Source organism: Theobroma cacao, chromosome 5 (assembly GCF_053813885.1).
Source record: "Theobroma cacao isolate CCN51 chromosome 5, ASM5381388v1, whole genome shotgun sequence".
NCBI lineage: Eukaryota > Viridiplantae > Streptophyta > Magnoliopsida > Malvales > Malvaceae > Theobroma > Theobroma cacao.
The window spans coordinates 42,131,940-42,147,498 of NC_142643.1; the positions used below are offsets into that span (position 1 = coordinate 42,131,940).

Here is a 15,559-nt window from a genome sequence, read left to right on the forward strand (position 1 = left end):
TGCAAAAAAAATTTTAAGACATTTTGGTTCCTATGGTTAGTAAGTTATCGATGCTAAAAAGTTTAACTGCCGCGTCACACAATGCTATCACTATTCCTTGCACATGTAGCAGCTGGCCCTGCTGGCTATAAAAGAGAAGTGCTAGTAGGATGGCAGAATCCACCGCAGGGTTGGGTAGAAGTAAACTCAGATGGGGCATTACGTCGTGGTACTAATTTGGCTGCGGCAGGTGGTGCTTTACACGGCTATAAAGGATATTGGTTAAGTGGCTTTGCTGCAAAGTTGGGGAGGTGTTGATCCTACAGGGCCAAATTATGGGGAGTCTTATACAGTCTTTACATAGCAAGGGATAAAGGAATTCGTAGGATATGGCTGCAGGTGGACAACAAAATTGTGGTTAAGGCAATTACAGCTAATACATCGTATTCATGTGCAAATTTTGATTTATTGGATACTATTCGTAGTTTGTTGTAATTCGATTGAGAGGTAAAGATTTTTCATATCTATCAAAAATAGAATATGTTAACGGGTGACATGACCAATATAGGCTTTAATCTAGATAGTAGCTTTCATTTTTATAATGTATTACCTTTGAAAATCAGTTTTATCTTATTCAATAACTTGTCAGGAGTATGTTGTCCATGAAAGATTAGAAATTAATAAATTTTTTTTTAAAAAAAGAAGTAATTGTTCAATAATAACAGTAATAACGAAATGAAACGAAACTTTATTTAGAATTTAAGATTTCATCTTAAAATCACATATATTTTAGCCTTAATGGATTGCTTGCCCCTTGAATTCTCTACGTCTAATGCACAATATTTGGTTGAATGCAGCCTTGTTTGTCTCACTGTACGGAATCAAAAGCCTTTCTACTTACGATCCGTCATGTTAAAGAATGGAGGGATGAAGAAGCTGAACAAATTAATTAGTGTTATTTTTTACTCTCTTAGTATATATAGAAAGGTTCTTTTGGCTGAACAAAAGAAATATTTTTTTATTGCTAAATAATTTAATTTATTGAAGAATTAAAATACTGATGGGTCAACCAATAAATGTTATAGGTTACTGGTTTGTACATATATGTGATCTATCCAAAATTAACTACTCGGATCAAAATTCCTAATAAACTCTGCATAATTAATTATTTGATACCATTGCAAAAACTCTTTACATCATGGTTTCCCTGATTATATATAGCTAAGATCAAATTTACCACAAAAAAAAAATTAGCCTAGAAATTTATTTATGTTATGAAAAAAGAAAATAGTTGTATGAATAAATCATTCTTGTGCTTTAGTATTTGGTCTATTGATTGGTGTATGTTCCCCTACTTGAAGAATAGAGTTCGAATCTCTTTTCTCCTCAAATTAGAAAAAAATACATGAAACTTGTAATATCTTTATCTTCCTTCCCTAGTATCATATGGTTTCTGATGGTTTTAGAGCTTTTGGACATTTGGCTAGTAGTATACACAGAGGACATAAAATTTCTGATCATGCTCGAGCTCTCCTTCATCAACTTTCACGTACCTAAATCTGACAATTCATGTTTTCGTATTTTAAATGTGTCAGATACGATTAGATACAAAATGCGTTAAGGTTAAACATTAACATAATACGAATACTATTTGTGTCTTAAATCTGAAAAACATATACGTATACGTTTAATAACAGTATAACACGATACAACACAATTAATACGTTTGTTAAATGTGTCAATATATGACACGATACAATTAATAACACGATTAAATAAAAAATTTTACAATTAAATATAATTTTATTATTTAAATTTAAAATCCATAATTATAAAAACAATTATAATTAACAAAAAATAAACAATAACATCAAATATAACAAAACAAAATTTAAAATTAGGGTTTGAGCATGGCATAATTACATTATTATCTTTATAAAATTTAAAAATTTTATTAAATTAATTGTTTAAAATTATTTAAATAAGGCTAAAATAGTCTTTGATTATAAATTTTTAATAAGTTGATAAACGTGTTATGTTTACATGTTTAAACACGATAACACGACTAACACGATTAATTAAATGTGTTTTAAACATGTTACTCGTGTCTGACACATTAAGACACGAAAACTTTTGTGTCTTAAACATGTCAAACACAATTAGATATGATACACGTTAAAGTTAAATCCAAACTTGTTTAACCTCGTGTCTTCTCGTGTCGTGTTAATGTGTCATGTCTAAAATTGTCTAGTCTACTGCTACCTGTGCAATGCGTTTGGGATGGTAAAATTTTTTTTTTTTTCCAATTGAGTTGAGAATACTTTGTGAAATAGATAAGTAATAATAATTATATTATCATATCTAATTGTTGGTGTACATTGATATTTATAAAATATTCTTTTACAAATATATAACTAATGTTATTGTAGTCATTGTTGAGGTATTTGTGGTGGTATTTCCATACAAACACACCTATTAACAGCTTCACTACAAAATAAAACTTTAAATAAAATCTTCAAATTTACGATAAAATATATAATAACTCAATCTCCTTTAAAATTCTATCTTTAGTTAGTTGATTTACATCATTTTTCATTAATTACATTTAATACTAAAAAATAAAATATATAGTAACTCAATCTCTGAAAACCATTATTTTTTTATAAATACTCACATATAAAAAGTCAAACAAAAATCTAAAAGTTCGATCGTGAGAAGCAAAAAATCTAATCCAAACCCACCCCAAACCTCAAACTCATGCCCAAAAACCCAACTATAAACCAATCCCATTAAACCTCAATCCCACGCCTCAACAACCACGTGTCAAACCAAGAACCTTGTTTTTTTTATTCTTAATTTTCAATGCCCAATCTACAGTAAAAAGCTTACATGAGATTATTTATTAGCTTAAATAAGGTGCCCATATGCATATAAGTGTTTTTTTTTTTTTTATATAGTCAAGTTGATTTAGTGATCTAAATTACAAGTAAGTGTTTTTTTTTTCATAGTCAAGTTGATTTAGTGATTTGACGTTGTATAATCAGTTATGTTCTTGTTTGCTGATGATAAAGTAAAAAGAGTGTAACTATACAAATTATAATACTTATTTTTCTCAACTTTTTTCTTTTGTTCATGTCCATAAATTTTAGATGATAAGATAGACTTAAAATAGGATATTTCAGTAATATTAAATTTTATGTGTGTTTAAGAAGAAACATATTTTTTAGCTGTTGAATGAAGTAAAAAACTTAAAAACTTTGAAAATACTTACTTTGAAAATTTTATGAGATTCGTGTACCTTTATATGGCTATCATAAAAAAAATATTAAAATGTAAGTAAGCAAGCACATATTTGAGATTTAGTTGATTTTCATTTATTTGGTTGTCAGAAATTTTCTTTTTATATTATTAATAAATTTATGAAATAAGATTGACAGAGCAATTGATCTTGTCAAATAATTAAATCAGTATAAATGTTATTACACTTTGAAGTGAACCAAGCAACTGACTCTTGAATTCGGGGTTTATAATGATTTTCTCCTTCAGGTAATATCATTGTCAACTGTCAAGCAAGGAAACCCCAAAGGGCTTCCTTTAAATATAGTTATAGATAGATATATAGCAGTATTGTTGATTATCATGCTAAATCATATATATTCATATGCAAACAAGTATAATATATAGAAAATTAATCATATATATATAAACACTAATTAAGATAATGACTTTACTTTTGTCTACTGACAGACAAATAAATAAAGGAAGTTAGTCACGTGTAGAATAATAAATTTAGTACCAAAATATGTTACAAATGATAGATAAGTTAATAATTATATTTTAAAAGGGGTGAATTAATATGAGGGTAGTTGTTGTAGTAATTCCATGTAAATTCTCACTAAATTCCGCGTTGCTATTACTGCAAAAGCCTCCCTCAAAAACCCAATTGATTTCCCATAAATATGTGCAGAGAAGTCTGGTGAAAACTAACCACTTTGCTCTTTTCTGCTCATAAACCAATATTTATGTTGGACTTGGACCATTTGCTGCCTAAAACAACATATCAGAAAAATAAGAAACCCTCACTCAAGAAATATACAAAGGCCGCACAAGTTGTTGGGTTGGTGCCCTCAAAATTTACTGAGCTCACCTTATAAGGTCGAGATGTTTTCAATGCAAATTATACATCCAGTTTCCTTAGGCAATACCCTCTCTGCAAAATTAATTACTTAACCCTTTTCGTATACTCTACAGTACTTTTCCGTTTACATGGCTAGTTTTGCTTTCTACTCATCCTTGAATTCCCACATATCTTTAAAATAGAATAAATTAATTTTTTGTTCATCCATATTTAATGGTTTTTAATAATATATCATTTTCAATTCAAGTCCCTGCCAACATCATTTTCTTTTCTCGAGGCAAGATTAATGAAATGAAAAAGGAAAAACTACACATGCGAAATTGTCTGGTCATGTTTCACGTCGTCGACAAGCGATTATTAAGATAATTTGCATAATTATTTTAACAGAGATTAAAAAGAAATTACAACTTAAGTAATAATAACATTTTTTTAAAAATATTAATTTTGCATTTGGAAAAGATGGGGCAAAGAAAATGTGCTATTACCCTGAATGAACATGATGTAACCTGTTGTATAGATGAAGGATGTGAAAAGAATTATTGGATCTTTCTGATTGGTAAAAACTATAAATGCCACCCTTTAGTTTAGAACGTTTATATACTCCTACATTTTACCAATTCTATATGGGATAATAAACCAATAAATATTGATTAAATAATGGTTTAAAGACTATAAAATTGACTCTTTCTTCTTATTTTAAAAATATTTTCTACATAGAAGTTATTTTAATTTATTTTTATACACGAATTAAAGAACAACCGAAGAAAAAATTATACAACATATGTGTTCATTTTCCCATTAGAACTTAAAAAAATTATGTTCAATTTAAAGACGAGCGGAGTCATTGGAAAATACATATATATATATATATATATATATATATATATATATATATATATATATATATATAACTCAAAATCATAAATTAAAATGAGGTACGTACCAACAAAAAAATTAAAGTAGTGTAGAGTACTTGTCGATGGCGCAAGGATCCTATGGTGCCAAGATATCCTTTCATGATGTTGCAACACATCGTCACATGAAAACCGCAGCTTCAAAACTTTAACAACATTAAAATATAATTATCAGTAAACCAATAATAATTGATTAAATACTGGCAGGTCAAGAGTTTAATACCTTCTTCTTCTTCTATCTAACTAAATTTTGAGTTCTAAGTTGTTCATCACAGATCCTCTCCCCCAACTCATTTCTGTCAGTATAATCAAAATGCAGGCAACGTTATTCTTCAATGTCGGATTAAAGAATTGAAGAAGATCAAACAAGATTTTTTTTTCCATCATATGCAGCGTTAATAAAGGAAGTTATATTTACAAGAGCACATCTGTAATGCAAGGCTGTAATTTGATGAAGATGACTTAATATTGATTTCTTGTATTCATATATGATTCTCTTGTTGAAGCTGATGAGATCGTATTTCAATGGTAAAGAGAAAGTTTAAAATTAGATTCAGGTTTCATTGCGTCTGAAGTTGGGGTTTTTTTTTTTTTTTTTTCTGTTTGAAATAATAATCTTGTCATTTATATTAAGAATTATTTCGATAATTAGGGCTCAATTTCTTTTTTTGACATGTTTATATAAAGAAGAATTGTTGACATTTTTGCCTAGATGAATGATCAAAGTTTCATAAAAGATCCCAAATTGATTAAAATGTAGGTTAAATTAAATCCTATCCATTAAACCAAGTTCAATTAGCATGTTAGTGTAGCTAGGTTTAACTAGACGTATAGTATGATTAATTAAAATGTAGGTTAGTTTTATATATATATATATATATATATATATATATATATGTATATGTATATATATGCAAGATCATATCATCAGTGCTTGAGTTAAATGAACAACCTTAGCATACATACATATATTCCCAATGCTATTTCTCTCTAATAATTCATAATTATGTATGTTAATTTGAAAACCGGATATTAATTGTAATATCCCTTAATTAATGGTAGAATGTCTAACATTTTATTCCACTTTTCCTGTTCCTCCATTGTCTATTTCTTCTTAGGCATGCATACAGCACTCTCCTCCCATAAAGAATAGATCGTGATTTATATATTTATTATTTAACCATAAATTAGGAAAACATCAAAAAAAAAATATTACACCAATTATATTATGTACCATTAATTAGATATAAAGAGATGAAGAAAGAAGCACATGCGGAATTATGCATTAGGAAAAAAATAAAAAACATAAGGTTTTCATTTATTTTTCCTTTTTCGAATGAGAACAAAAAAAATCCTGATTTATAAATTAATTGTTATAAATCAAAATATCACTTATCATTTTATATTATGTGATGTTGACATGACATATTGATATATCATATTAAATGATGACGTGACATATTGATGTGATATTTTTTACCCTTTATATCAATATCACGTTAATATCATTATATCAATATCGTATGGGTATAAAATGATAAATGATATTTTAACTAATAATAATTAATCAATTATTAATCATAAAGACCTAATTGATTTAAAATAAAAATACAAAAATTTGATTGAATCAATGACTTATTTGAATTTTTTAAAGAATTCATGAACTTTTTCAAACATCATGTCTAAATTTTATATATGATTTATAAATTAACCAAAAGGCAACGATAGAATCAAAATAACTCAATTTCAACCAAAATAAATTAATCAAATTGGCCCATGTAGGAGGAGCAGCAATTAGAAATGGGCGACTAAATAGAATTTAATCCCCTGCCTGAATCTCTAGTCTAATCACTAATTACTCAGTAGGCTGAAAACGTAGGGCTTCACAGGTTGGGTTTGGGCCAGCCCAGTTGACGAGCAACTAGAATTCAATTGGAAGACCAAAAATATTTGTTATGAAAATTCATTTATAAAGGTGTCCTTTTGATGTAATTATTAGTTTTGAGAAACTGTCTGCTATCAAAAAGGAAAAAGAATACAAGAAAAATGTCGATGTCTTAATTATTATCAATAATCGAGGAACTATTCTTTATGCATGGAAAAATATCTCAAATTGCAATGATAAAATAAACAAATAAAAAAGAACTTTTTGCAAATGGTTTTCTTTTTATTAAAAGATTACTGCAATCAAGAGAAAACAAAAAGAAAGGGAAAAAGGACAAATGAGGAAATGGCATAGACAAAAAATCCATACACATACTATAGAGGAAGAAAATGATTGATTGATGAGTAGAAGTGTGTTTCATAGAACATGTCATTAGTGAAAAAAAAAAACAAATCTTTGACACAATAATCTAAATGTTGACCTTTTTCACTCTAATTTTTTTATTAATTAAAAAATAATCACAAAGAATTAAATCAATATTAGAATTTTGTATGCGTTAATTATTTAGAAAAACATTTTAGATTTTTTTGAATATAAGATATATGCATTCACCATTAAATTGAAATATGAGACACATGCATTTACCATTAATATAAAGCTAAATACTATTATAATATACCATGAGACCAAAAGATTACCATTTTATATGTACATAAAAATTTTCTCAATTTGTTTTAATTAATAGTTCAATGCTTTCAAATCTAGGATGAGCCACACAACAATTGAGAGGTTCAAAAGAAATGGAGATGATATAAATTAAAACCCAATAGTGTGAAGGTTATTGCCTTTACCTTTGATGGTGAGCTGCTGCGACATGTGAGCCAGAAAGGAAAGGCCAGTGGGAGAGAGAGAAGTTGTATATTCAGCTTCCCCTTCTGACTTTAGTTTTCTTGGATTGACTATATTTAAGGCGAAGTTAATAAAAGGGGCTAGTGACTCAGCAAGGTAGATCAAAATGGTGTAAAAAAAGTTGCTTCCCTCCTCTAACCTTGTATATATACACTCACATGGTTATGGCACCATTTGAAAGCTCCTTTTATAGCCGAAAGCCAAGAAAGAAGAGAGAAGAAAGAAAGAGAAAAGAAGCAAAGGAGGTGGAACTTGAAAGCAAGGCCATGGGAAGACCTCCTTGCTGTGATAAAGTTGGTATCAAGAAAGGCCCATGGACTCCTGAGGAAGACATCATTCTAGTCTCTTACATCCAAGAACATGGTCCAGGAAATTGGAGATCAGTTCCCACAAATACTGGTATTACAGCAACAAACAGATCCAACTTTTTTCCTTGTTTTTTTCTTTTTCCTTTGTTTCTTCATGTTTTTACTAGCTTATATGGATATTTATCAGTTCAATGAAAAATGGGAATTTCGTAGTTTTCTTTGGTCTTGTTATAGTTTTGTCTGATTCAGAGTATACAAATGATTCAAATCTCTCTCTCTCTTTTTTTTTTGGGTTGTATAAAAGGATTGCTGAGATGCAGCAAAAGTTGCAGGCTCAGATGGACTAATTACCTTAGACCAGGAATCAAGCGAGGGAACTTCACTCCTCATGAAGAAGGGATGATAATTCATTTGCAAGCATTACTGGGTAACAAGTAATCCTCAATTATCATTCTTTTCCTATTCAACAGATCAAAAGAAAAGATTCAATACTTTGTCTCTTTTATAGTTTTTAGTGGACCATGTTTTAAGTGTACAAATTTTTTACTTTGTTTAAAGATGGGCAGCCATAGCTTCATACCTACCACAACGAACAGATAATGATATAAAGAATTACTGGAACACCCACTTGAAGAAGAAGTTAAAGAAGTTTCAGTCAGCGTTGGAACCCAACATGGCACAGGACTCAACTGCAACAAGTCATCAGTTTGTTTCAAAAAGCCTCAATGAGAGAAGGAGCTTAGATTTTGGTACCCCGGCAGCTTCAACTACTCTTAGGCTAAACCAAACCAGCTCCTCCTCATCTACATATGCTTCAAGCACTGAGAATATTTCGCGTCTGCTTGAAGGTTGGATGAGATCATCACCAAAGACTAACAGTAGTAACAGTACTACTCTTCTAAAAGAAAAATGGTCTTATCATCAAAATAATAACAGCTTTGACAACAATGATAGTATCGGTAGTACTTCAGCTGCAGCTCCAACTTCTCTTCAAGGGGGATATAGACGGAAACCTGAACAAGAAGGCGGTGAGTTGATCTCTCATGAAGAGTTTGAGTCGATTTTATCGTTTGAGAACATGAACAATGTTGCATGGGACAAGTCTACATGTGATTCTACTTCAAAGGGTACTTGTCAAGATTCTGGAAATGATGATGACAAGGTCAATAATGTTACAATGACGCCGGAGACCAGGAAGCAAAAAGCTGATCAGAGCAATAACAATAATCCTCCATTGTCTTTTCTCGAGAAGTGGCTCTTGGATGAGAGTTCTGGTCAAGTAGAAGAGATGAATCAGATGATGGAACTTTCTTCAATTTTTTAAGATTTTCATTTTCATTGTCTCTCTTTGGTTTTTCTTCTTTGCTCCTTCTCCCTACCTTCATTTCATTTTAAGCTTTATTGAAAAAAAAAAGTTTGAGTTTCTCTAGGGTTAAATCTTTCATTTGGGATTCTTAAAAAAGTTGGGATCTCTCAGTTTTAACAAAATGTAATTTCCCTTGGTGTTTCTGTTTGAACACTGAAGGTAGCCTTTCTCTTTGTTTCTTAATGAACTTTTTAGTTTGAGTACAATTAATTAGTCAGCACAGGTTGATCATTCTAAGCAATCCAATGACCCCCATTTCTACAAGAATCAATATTTTAAACAGATCAAAACCTACAAACTGGGTTCCAAATACATCTAGAACATTTCAATGGAAAGTAATATCCCAAAACGATCAATCTTATCTTCCTATCTTTGGTTTATTGGAGGATGCATATAGAACAAGGAATATATATAGGCTTAGATGGGTATCTAAATCTATAGGACACTTTGAACACAGTTCTTCTGTCCTTTGATATTAACACCATAAAACTCTTAGGCCGAGCATAACTTTGCAGTAAATAAATGGCATAGTCTCTATAATTGAAAGTAAAACAATGGAAGCCTAGAAAAGCGACTATAGGCTTAATTACATGCCAGCTTTTATAGCAACATATATATATATATATATATATATATATATATATATATATATACACGTCTATCTAAAATTAATTTGACTAAATTTTTAATTATCATAAGCACGAAATCTGCAAAAATGTATATGGTAATTAAATTCTTGAAGCCAGAATGTGACTTATGCAAAAGAAAATAGAAAAGAATAAATGAATAGTAACCATATACAAGGCAAATGGGATTGGTGTCACGAAAGTCTTGCATCCGAAGAAGGAAAAATGGTTTTCTTTTTGGGAAATCATGAGAAGGAAACATGTGATATTATTGACCTTTTCGGTGTGAGAAGCTGAGATATTGCCAATATATATCTTGTTCTACCATGCAAAGAAAAGCTTTCATAGTAAGTGTGGGAGGAAAAAGGGCTTGCCTTCCCCCTGTTGCGTCCGGCCGGAGAGGGCGTTCACAGATTCCTCACCACCTCTCCAAACTAGCCACATTTCGTGCGGTCCCCTCTTAACTTAAAATATTTATTCTTTTGAGTTTCAAGAGATTTTAAGGAAAGAAGAAGAAATAATAAAACAAATGAAATAATTTTAAGGGGTTAAAAGATAAAAGGGTCTTTCATTTTCAGAAAAATGAATGCAACAGTAGCAGTATATATATATAGCAGCAGCCTCTTTTCACCCTGGTTTCTCTTTGATTAGCAGCAGACAACTAAATATGAGCTGCAAAATCTATGGAAATCTTGTCAAAGATAATAATATTAATTAATGTTCTTTTTGAATGGCCAAAAAAAAAAAAACAGCTAAAAGCTAATCCACTTTACAAGATTTTACTTTTTTATCTTTGTAAGTTAAAATTATTATAGGACCACTCCAAAAAAAAATATCATAGGACCCAAAAGAGCTTTCCATAAACATCATTTATAACTATTAGTAGTTAGACAAGACTGCAAAAATTAGTGCATTTAATTCTAGTTGTAAATATTACATATGATATAATTGAAGTACTAATCTAATAACAATTTGTACTAAAAAGCTATTTAATTTGTGTGCTTGGCTACAGAAACTAGCTGGACATATTTTTCTTTTTCTTTTTTTTTCCCAAAATTTCCCAATAATTAATTTCCTTTTGTTTTTAAATAAATATTAATTTCACCAAAGGGCATGTGAAAGGTACTCACAAGTGTAAAAGTTGGTACCTTTTCTTTGCCGGACATTGAATGAGATATAAGCCTGTGATAATGAGGTAAAGCAACTGCCTCTCAAATTACTTTGCTTCACTGACAGGCAAATATGTTTCTCCTTCATATAGGAAGCCTGAAAATCGTTTTGAAAGCTTTATCTTCTGAAATTCATAAGTATATGCTTATACAAGCATACTTGCAATGAACCGATCACCACGGTAAAAAAAAAAAAAAAGAGAATTAAATAAAAAAATTTTGTCCTTATAAATTCATGCTGCATTCATGCAGGGCTGAGGTTTTGGTTTTTCAGGTTACAATATTCACTATCAAAATAAGTATGTCAGTACGAGTTTTCAGTACCCTTTACTGTTTGACAGGTTTATCTTTGTACGGAATTCAAAATTGGAAAAAAATGCATTTGTTACTTGGTAAATTAGCTGATGGAATTAATTTCCTTTTTAACTTTTTTCCCATGCAAATTCATTTTTACTTTGCATTTACCTCTGCTGTATGGAGTTTACGGCTTCAGTCCATGCTATTTATATTGCTCCGTGTATTTGGGATTCGATTGATTGTTGATAATGAATTCATAAATATCGATTTGATTCCGCTGTCATTAACCATAAGTTGCAAACTCGTAGAAACTTCGAAATAATTAATTTACCATCAAGTTAAACTGAAAAAAAAATATGGATAAGTAGATAAATCATTAGGTAAGCGAGATTAACAAAAATTATTCACCAAGAAAGTAATGATATGAAATTAAGACCAGGGACCAACCATCTGATTTTTTGAAGAGTTAATTGATGATATATTTTAAAAAAGACAAGGGGAAAAAATGGGAAAAGTAGTGACCAGTCATTTTAGAAGTACGTCAATTCTGTGCTCCTAATTCTGCAAAGTGCATTCGCATGGCAGGACAAGACAACTTGTAAGTGATTTTCATGCCCATGTTAAACTGACAGTACCAAGTCTGCCAACACTCCAATGTGAGACATGGGACTCCTATATTTTCTATTGAAGGTTCCCAAGGATTTATCTGATAGGTTTTTAATGAACATTAATTTGTTAGGTTTAGTTCCATCTCTTATATATTTTTGCTTTCATGACCTTTTAACTTGTTAGGTTTACACTCTTTCTGCATGCAACCCTCGGTATATATAAACATTTTTTTTAATAATGTCTTTCAAATTAAAACCCTAAGAAAGGAGCACTGCCAGTTATAAGAAAGCTTTCAAGTGTAGCCATAGTTGAGTAATTTACACCATCAGTCCCTGACATTTCACAATATTTCGTCTCATCGGAAATTAAAAATATTTTAATTTTTTTTTACATTCACGACCTTTTGAATTTGTTCTAAATAATTCATTTATCCGTTAACAAGATGTTAAAATATATATATGAACTAGCCTTTTCACAATTATTTCATTTTCATCTTTAACTTTAAATTTCACTTTTTTTTATCTATGACATTTTGAGTTTGTTCCACATCTATGCGTTCATTAACACACTATATGAGAATATGAATAGAATTTGTTACATATATGTCCATCTAAAGATCGCGTAACGAATTACATCCATATTTTGTTTATTATTTTTTAATAATTAATAGTTGAACAGATCAATTTAGAATAAATTTAAAAATTACAGATAAAAAATTAAAATTTTAAGTTATGTGTGAGTACTATGCACAATGTTTATTTTCTTTTTTTACAAAAAAAATTAATCAGAGGCCAAAGGTTTAATTTAATGAAAACCCTACACATCACTTTCTAGCATTACTATCATCTCTACCTAACCTTGAAAGGTTGGCATGTGAGATGAGAGCCACCTCCAATGGTTATGATCCTCATGAATAGTAGCCCCCTTCTCCATTGCACAACATATATATATATATAATATATATATATATATATATATATTTATTTGTATATTTATATGCACTGCTGCCCCCATTTGGGACCACCATTTTAAAAAAAAAAAAAAAAAGGGGAAGGAGAATACCCTACAAGTTTTAATTATAGACAGCCAGCACACTTATTCATCTTAGTGACAAGAAAAAAAAACTTGGCATTTCACCATAGAACTGAAAATGTGGGGCCAATTTAACCCTAATTTATGATTGGCTATCAATGAAATAAAAAATAAAATATATAAGAGTTACGCTACTGACTCAGTCATTGTTATCTTAAATATTTGTATTCTTTGACACATGATGTATAGTTATTGGATAAATTCAAAGTTGAATCTATCAGTTCATGAGTGAGTTAACTAATTTATAAATGGGATATTAAAATTAAATTAATAATGAATCCTATTTTTCAATATCTAATAATTTTTTTTTTTAGATTTAGGAGAAGGGGATTCAAATCTTATGCTTTAAACAAGGATATTATGCACCAATCAATGAACTAAATGCTCAGATGCTATTTTTTAATATATAGTATTAGTAATAGTAGCAAGAGGATATATATGCTAGATAAAAAAATTAATTAGATATTAAGAAAGTAGATTATTCTACGATAATCCTAGTTGTTGCCTCCCAAATTACCTTATGATCCCACTACTTTAAATGCAAATATAAATTTCTGTCCAATCCTCAAAACATGTTTAATGTTCTCTCTCTTTCTCTTGGCCAAAATCAACATCTAAGCTATAAATGGTGGGAAAATGAAATTTTATCTTTCAAGTTACAAGCAAGTCCAACTGCATTAAGTGAGATTGCTTTATGGCCTTTAAATTAGGCTAAGTATATGGTCCACAGAAGTGAGTGAAAGCAAAGGCAAATATTTCTCATAGGGCAGTGCAGGGCAGCAAAAATTAACTCTTACAAAAAATCTCTATAATTTTGATAAGCAAATTAATATCAGTTTCAATTCTGGTTAAAATTCTTTGTTTTCCCCCCCTCAAATTGCATGGCTAGAATTATTCAATTTGAGAAACAGAAAGGAATTGGGAGGGGGAGGGGGAGGGGGTTCTTCAATGGAATTTAATTCATAAAAGGAAAAATAATTGCTATAATTAATGAGTTAATTTAAAATTTTTAAGACTAAGAAAGGGGTAGCATGTGCTAGGAGTAGAGGCAAAGTTGCTTTTTTGCGGTCTCCTTGAATGATTACTTGATTGGAATAAATCTTCCATGGTCCATCCACATGCATGCCCTAAATAATAGGATTAAATATATTTTAATTAGATTTTTTTTCAAGAGAAAATTAAAATTGGAATGAATAAATTATCTTCATCTAACTAATCAAAGTCAAATTCTTCTTAGTATGGGGAGAGGCGCAAAATTTTGTATTTCATAATTTATAATGTTATTGTGGTTTTGGGTTCTTCCATGTGATTAATATAAATGAGAATTTTTGTTTGATGTATATTCTGATAGAGACTAATGGTCCAAATAAATGGCATCAAAATCTTTTTCGATTTATAAATTAAAAACAAAGACCAATTCAACCCAAAACAAAGCAATTAAATTAAATAGGATTTATATTAAGTTTAATTAATGTATTTTCCGGGTATATGCAAGCTATAGAGACACTGCATCAAATTACAGCTTGCTATTCTTCATGAATTTGTAATTTATACAAGATGGTGCATTATAAATTTTTACTCTAAATACGGTTTAAAATGGCGAAAATAAAAATCAGAAACTGATTTTTGTGAGCTTTCTTCAAGCAGTAGGTTTTGAGGCTGAGAATCACCTTAAGTTCAGACATGAGATATTTTGAGTCAGGGTTTTGGTCCTGTGAACTTAACCACAAGACATTAAAAGCAGAGAGTTGTGCTGTATCCTTGAAGAAGCGAACCAGACTAGCATAATTTGTTTGATTGATTGATTGCTCATTTAGATGTTATTTATGATTTTTATTCTTTTTTTTTTAGCACATTCGGTAATTTTTAGAAAATGGTCGGTTTTAAATTATAATTTGAAAATTTTAAATAACATTTATGTTATAAAAAGATAACCACGTATTCAAATAATTCTTAAAAGAGTATAAATGTTAAGAGATTAATAATTAATTATAGTACAAGTTTGAATAATTGAATGTATTGACATTGTTTGTACTATAATTTGTGTATATTCAAACTAAACTACAGAGTAATTCATGATGATAGATGCCAATATTCCAAGAGTGTGATAGATCAACTCAAAAAATGAAATAAGAAGTTTTTGCAAGATTTCCATAACTAGTTAAGTTGATGATCTCTTGCACTCCATGTCTAATCTAAACCCTTTTTAAGGCAAATTAGCAAATCTTGCAGTAATTGCTGAAGCATCAATCAAATAAAATTGAATG

The 15,559-nt window shown here is 29.8% G+C and overlaps 1 protein-coding gene across 1 annotated transcript; it reads left to right on the forward strand.

Moving 5' to 3' along the window:
- Window positions 1-7,902: 7,902 nt before the first annotated feature.
- MYB60 (myb domain protein 60) lies at window positions 7,903-9,705 on the forward strand. The gene is made up of 3 exons (XM_018120578.2): window positions 7,903-8,224; window positions 8,438-8,567; window positions 8,692-9,705. The coding sequence occupies exons 1-3, from the start codon at window positions 7,984-7,986 to the stop codon at window positions 9,455-9,457; spliced, it is 1,137 nt and encodes a 378-aa protein (XP_017976067.2). The 5' UTR covers window positions 7,903-7,983; the 3' UTR covers window positions 9,458-9,705.
- The last annotated feature ends 5,854 nt before the right edge of the window (window positions 9,706-15,559 follow it).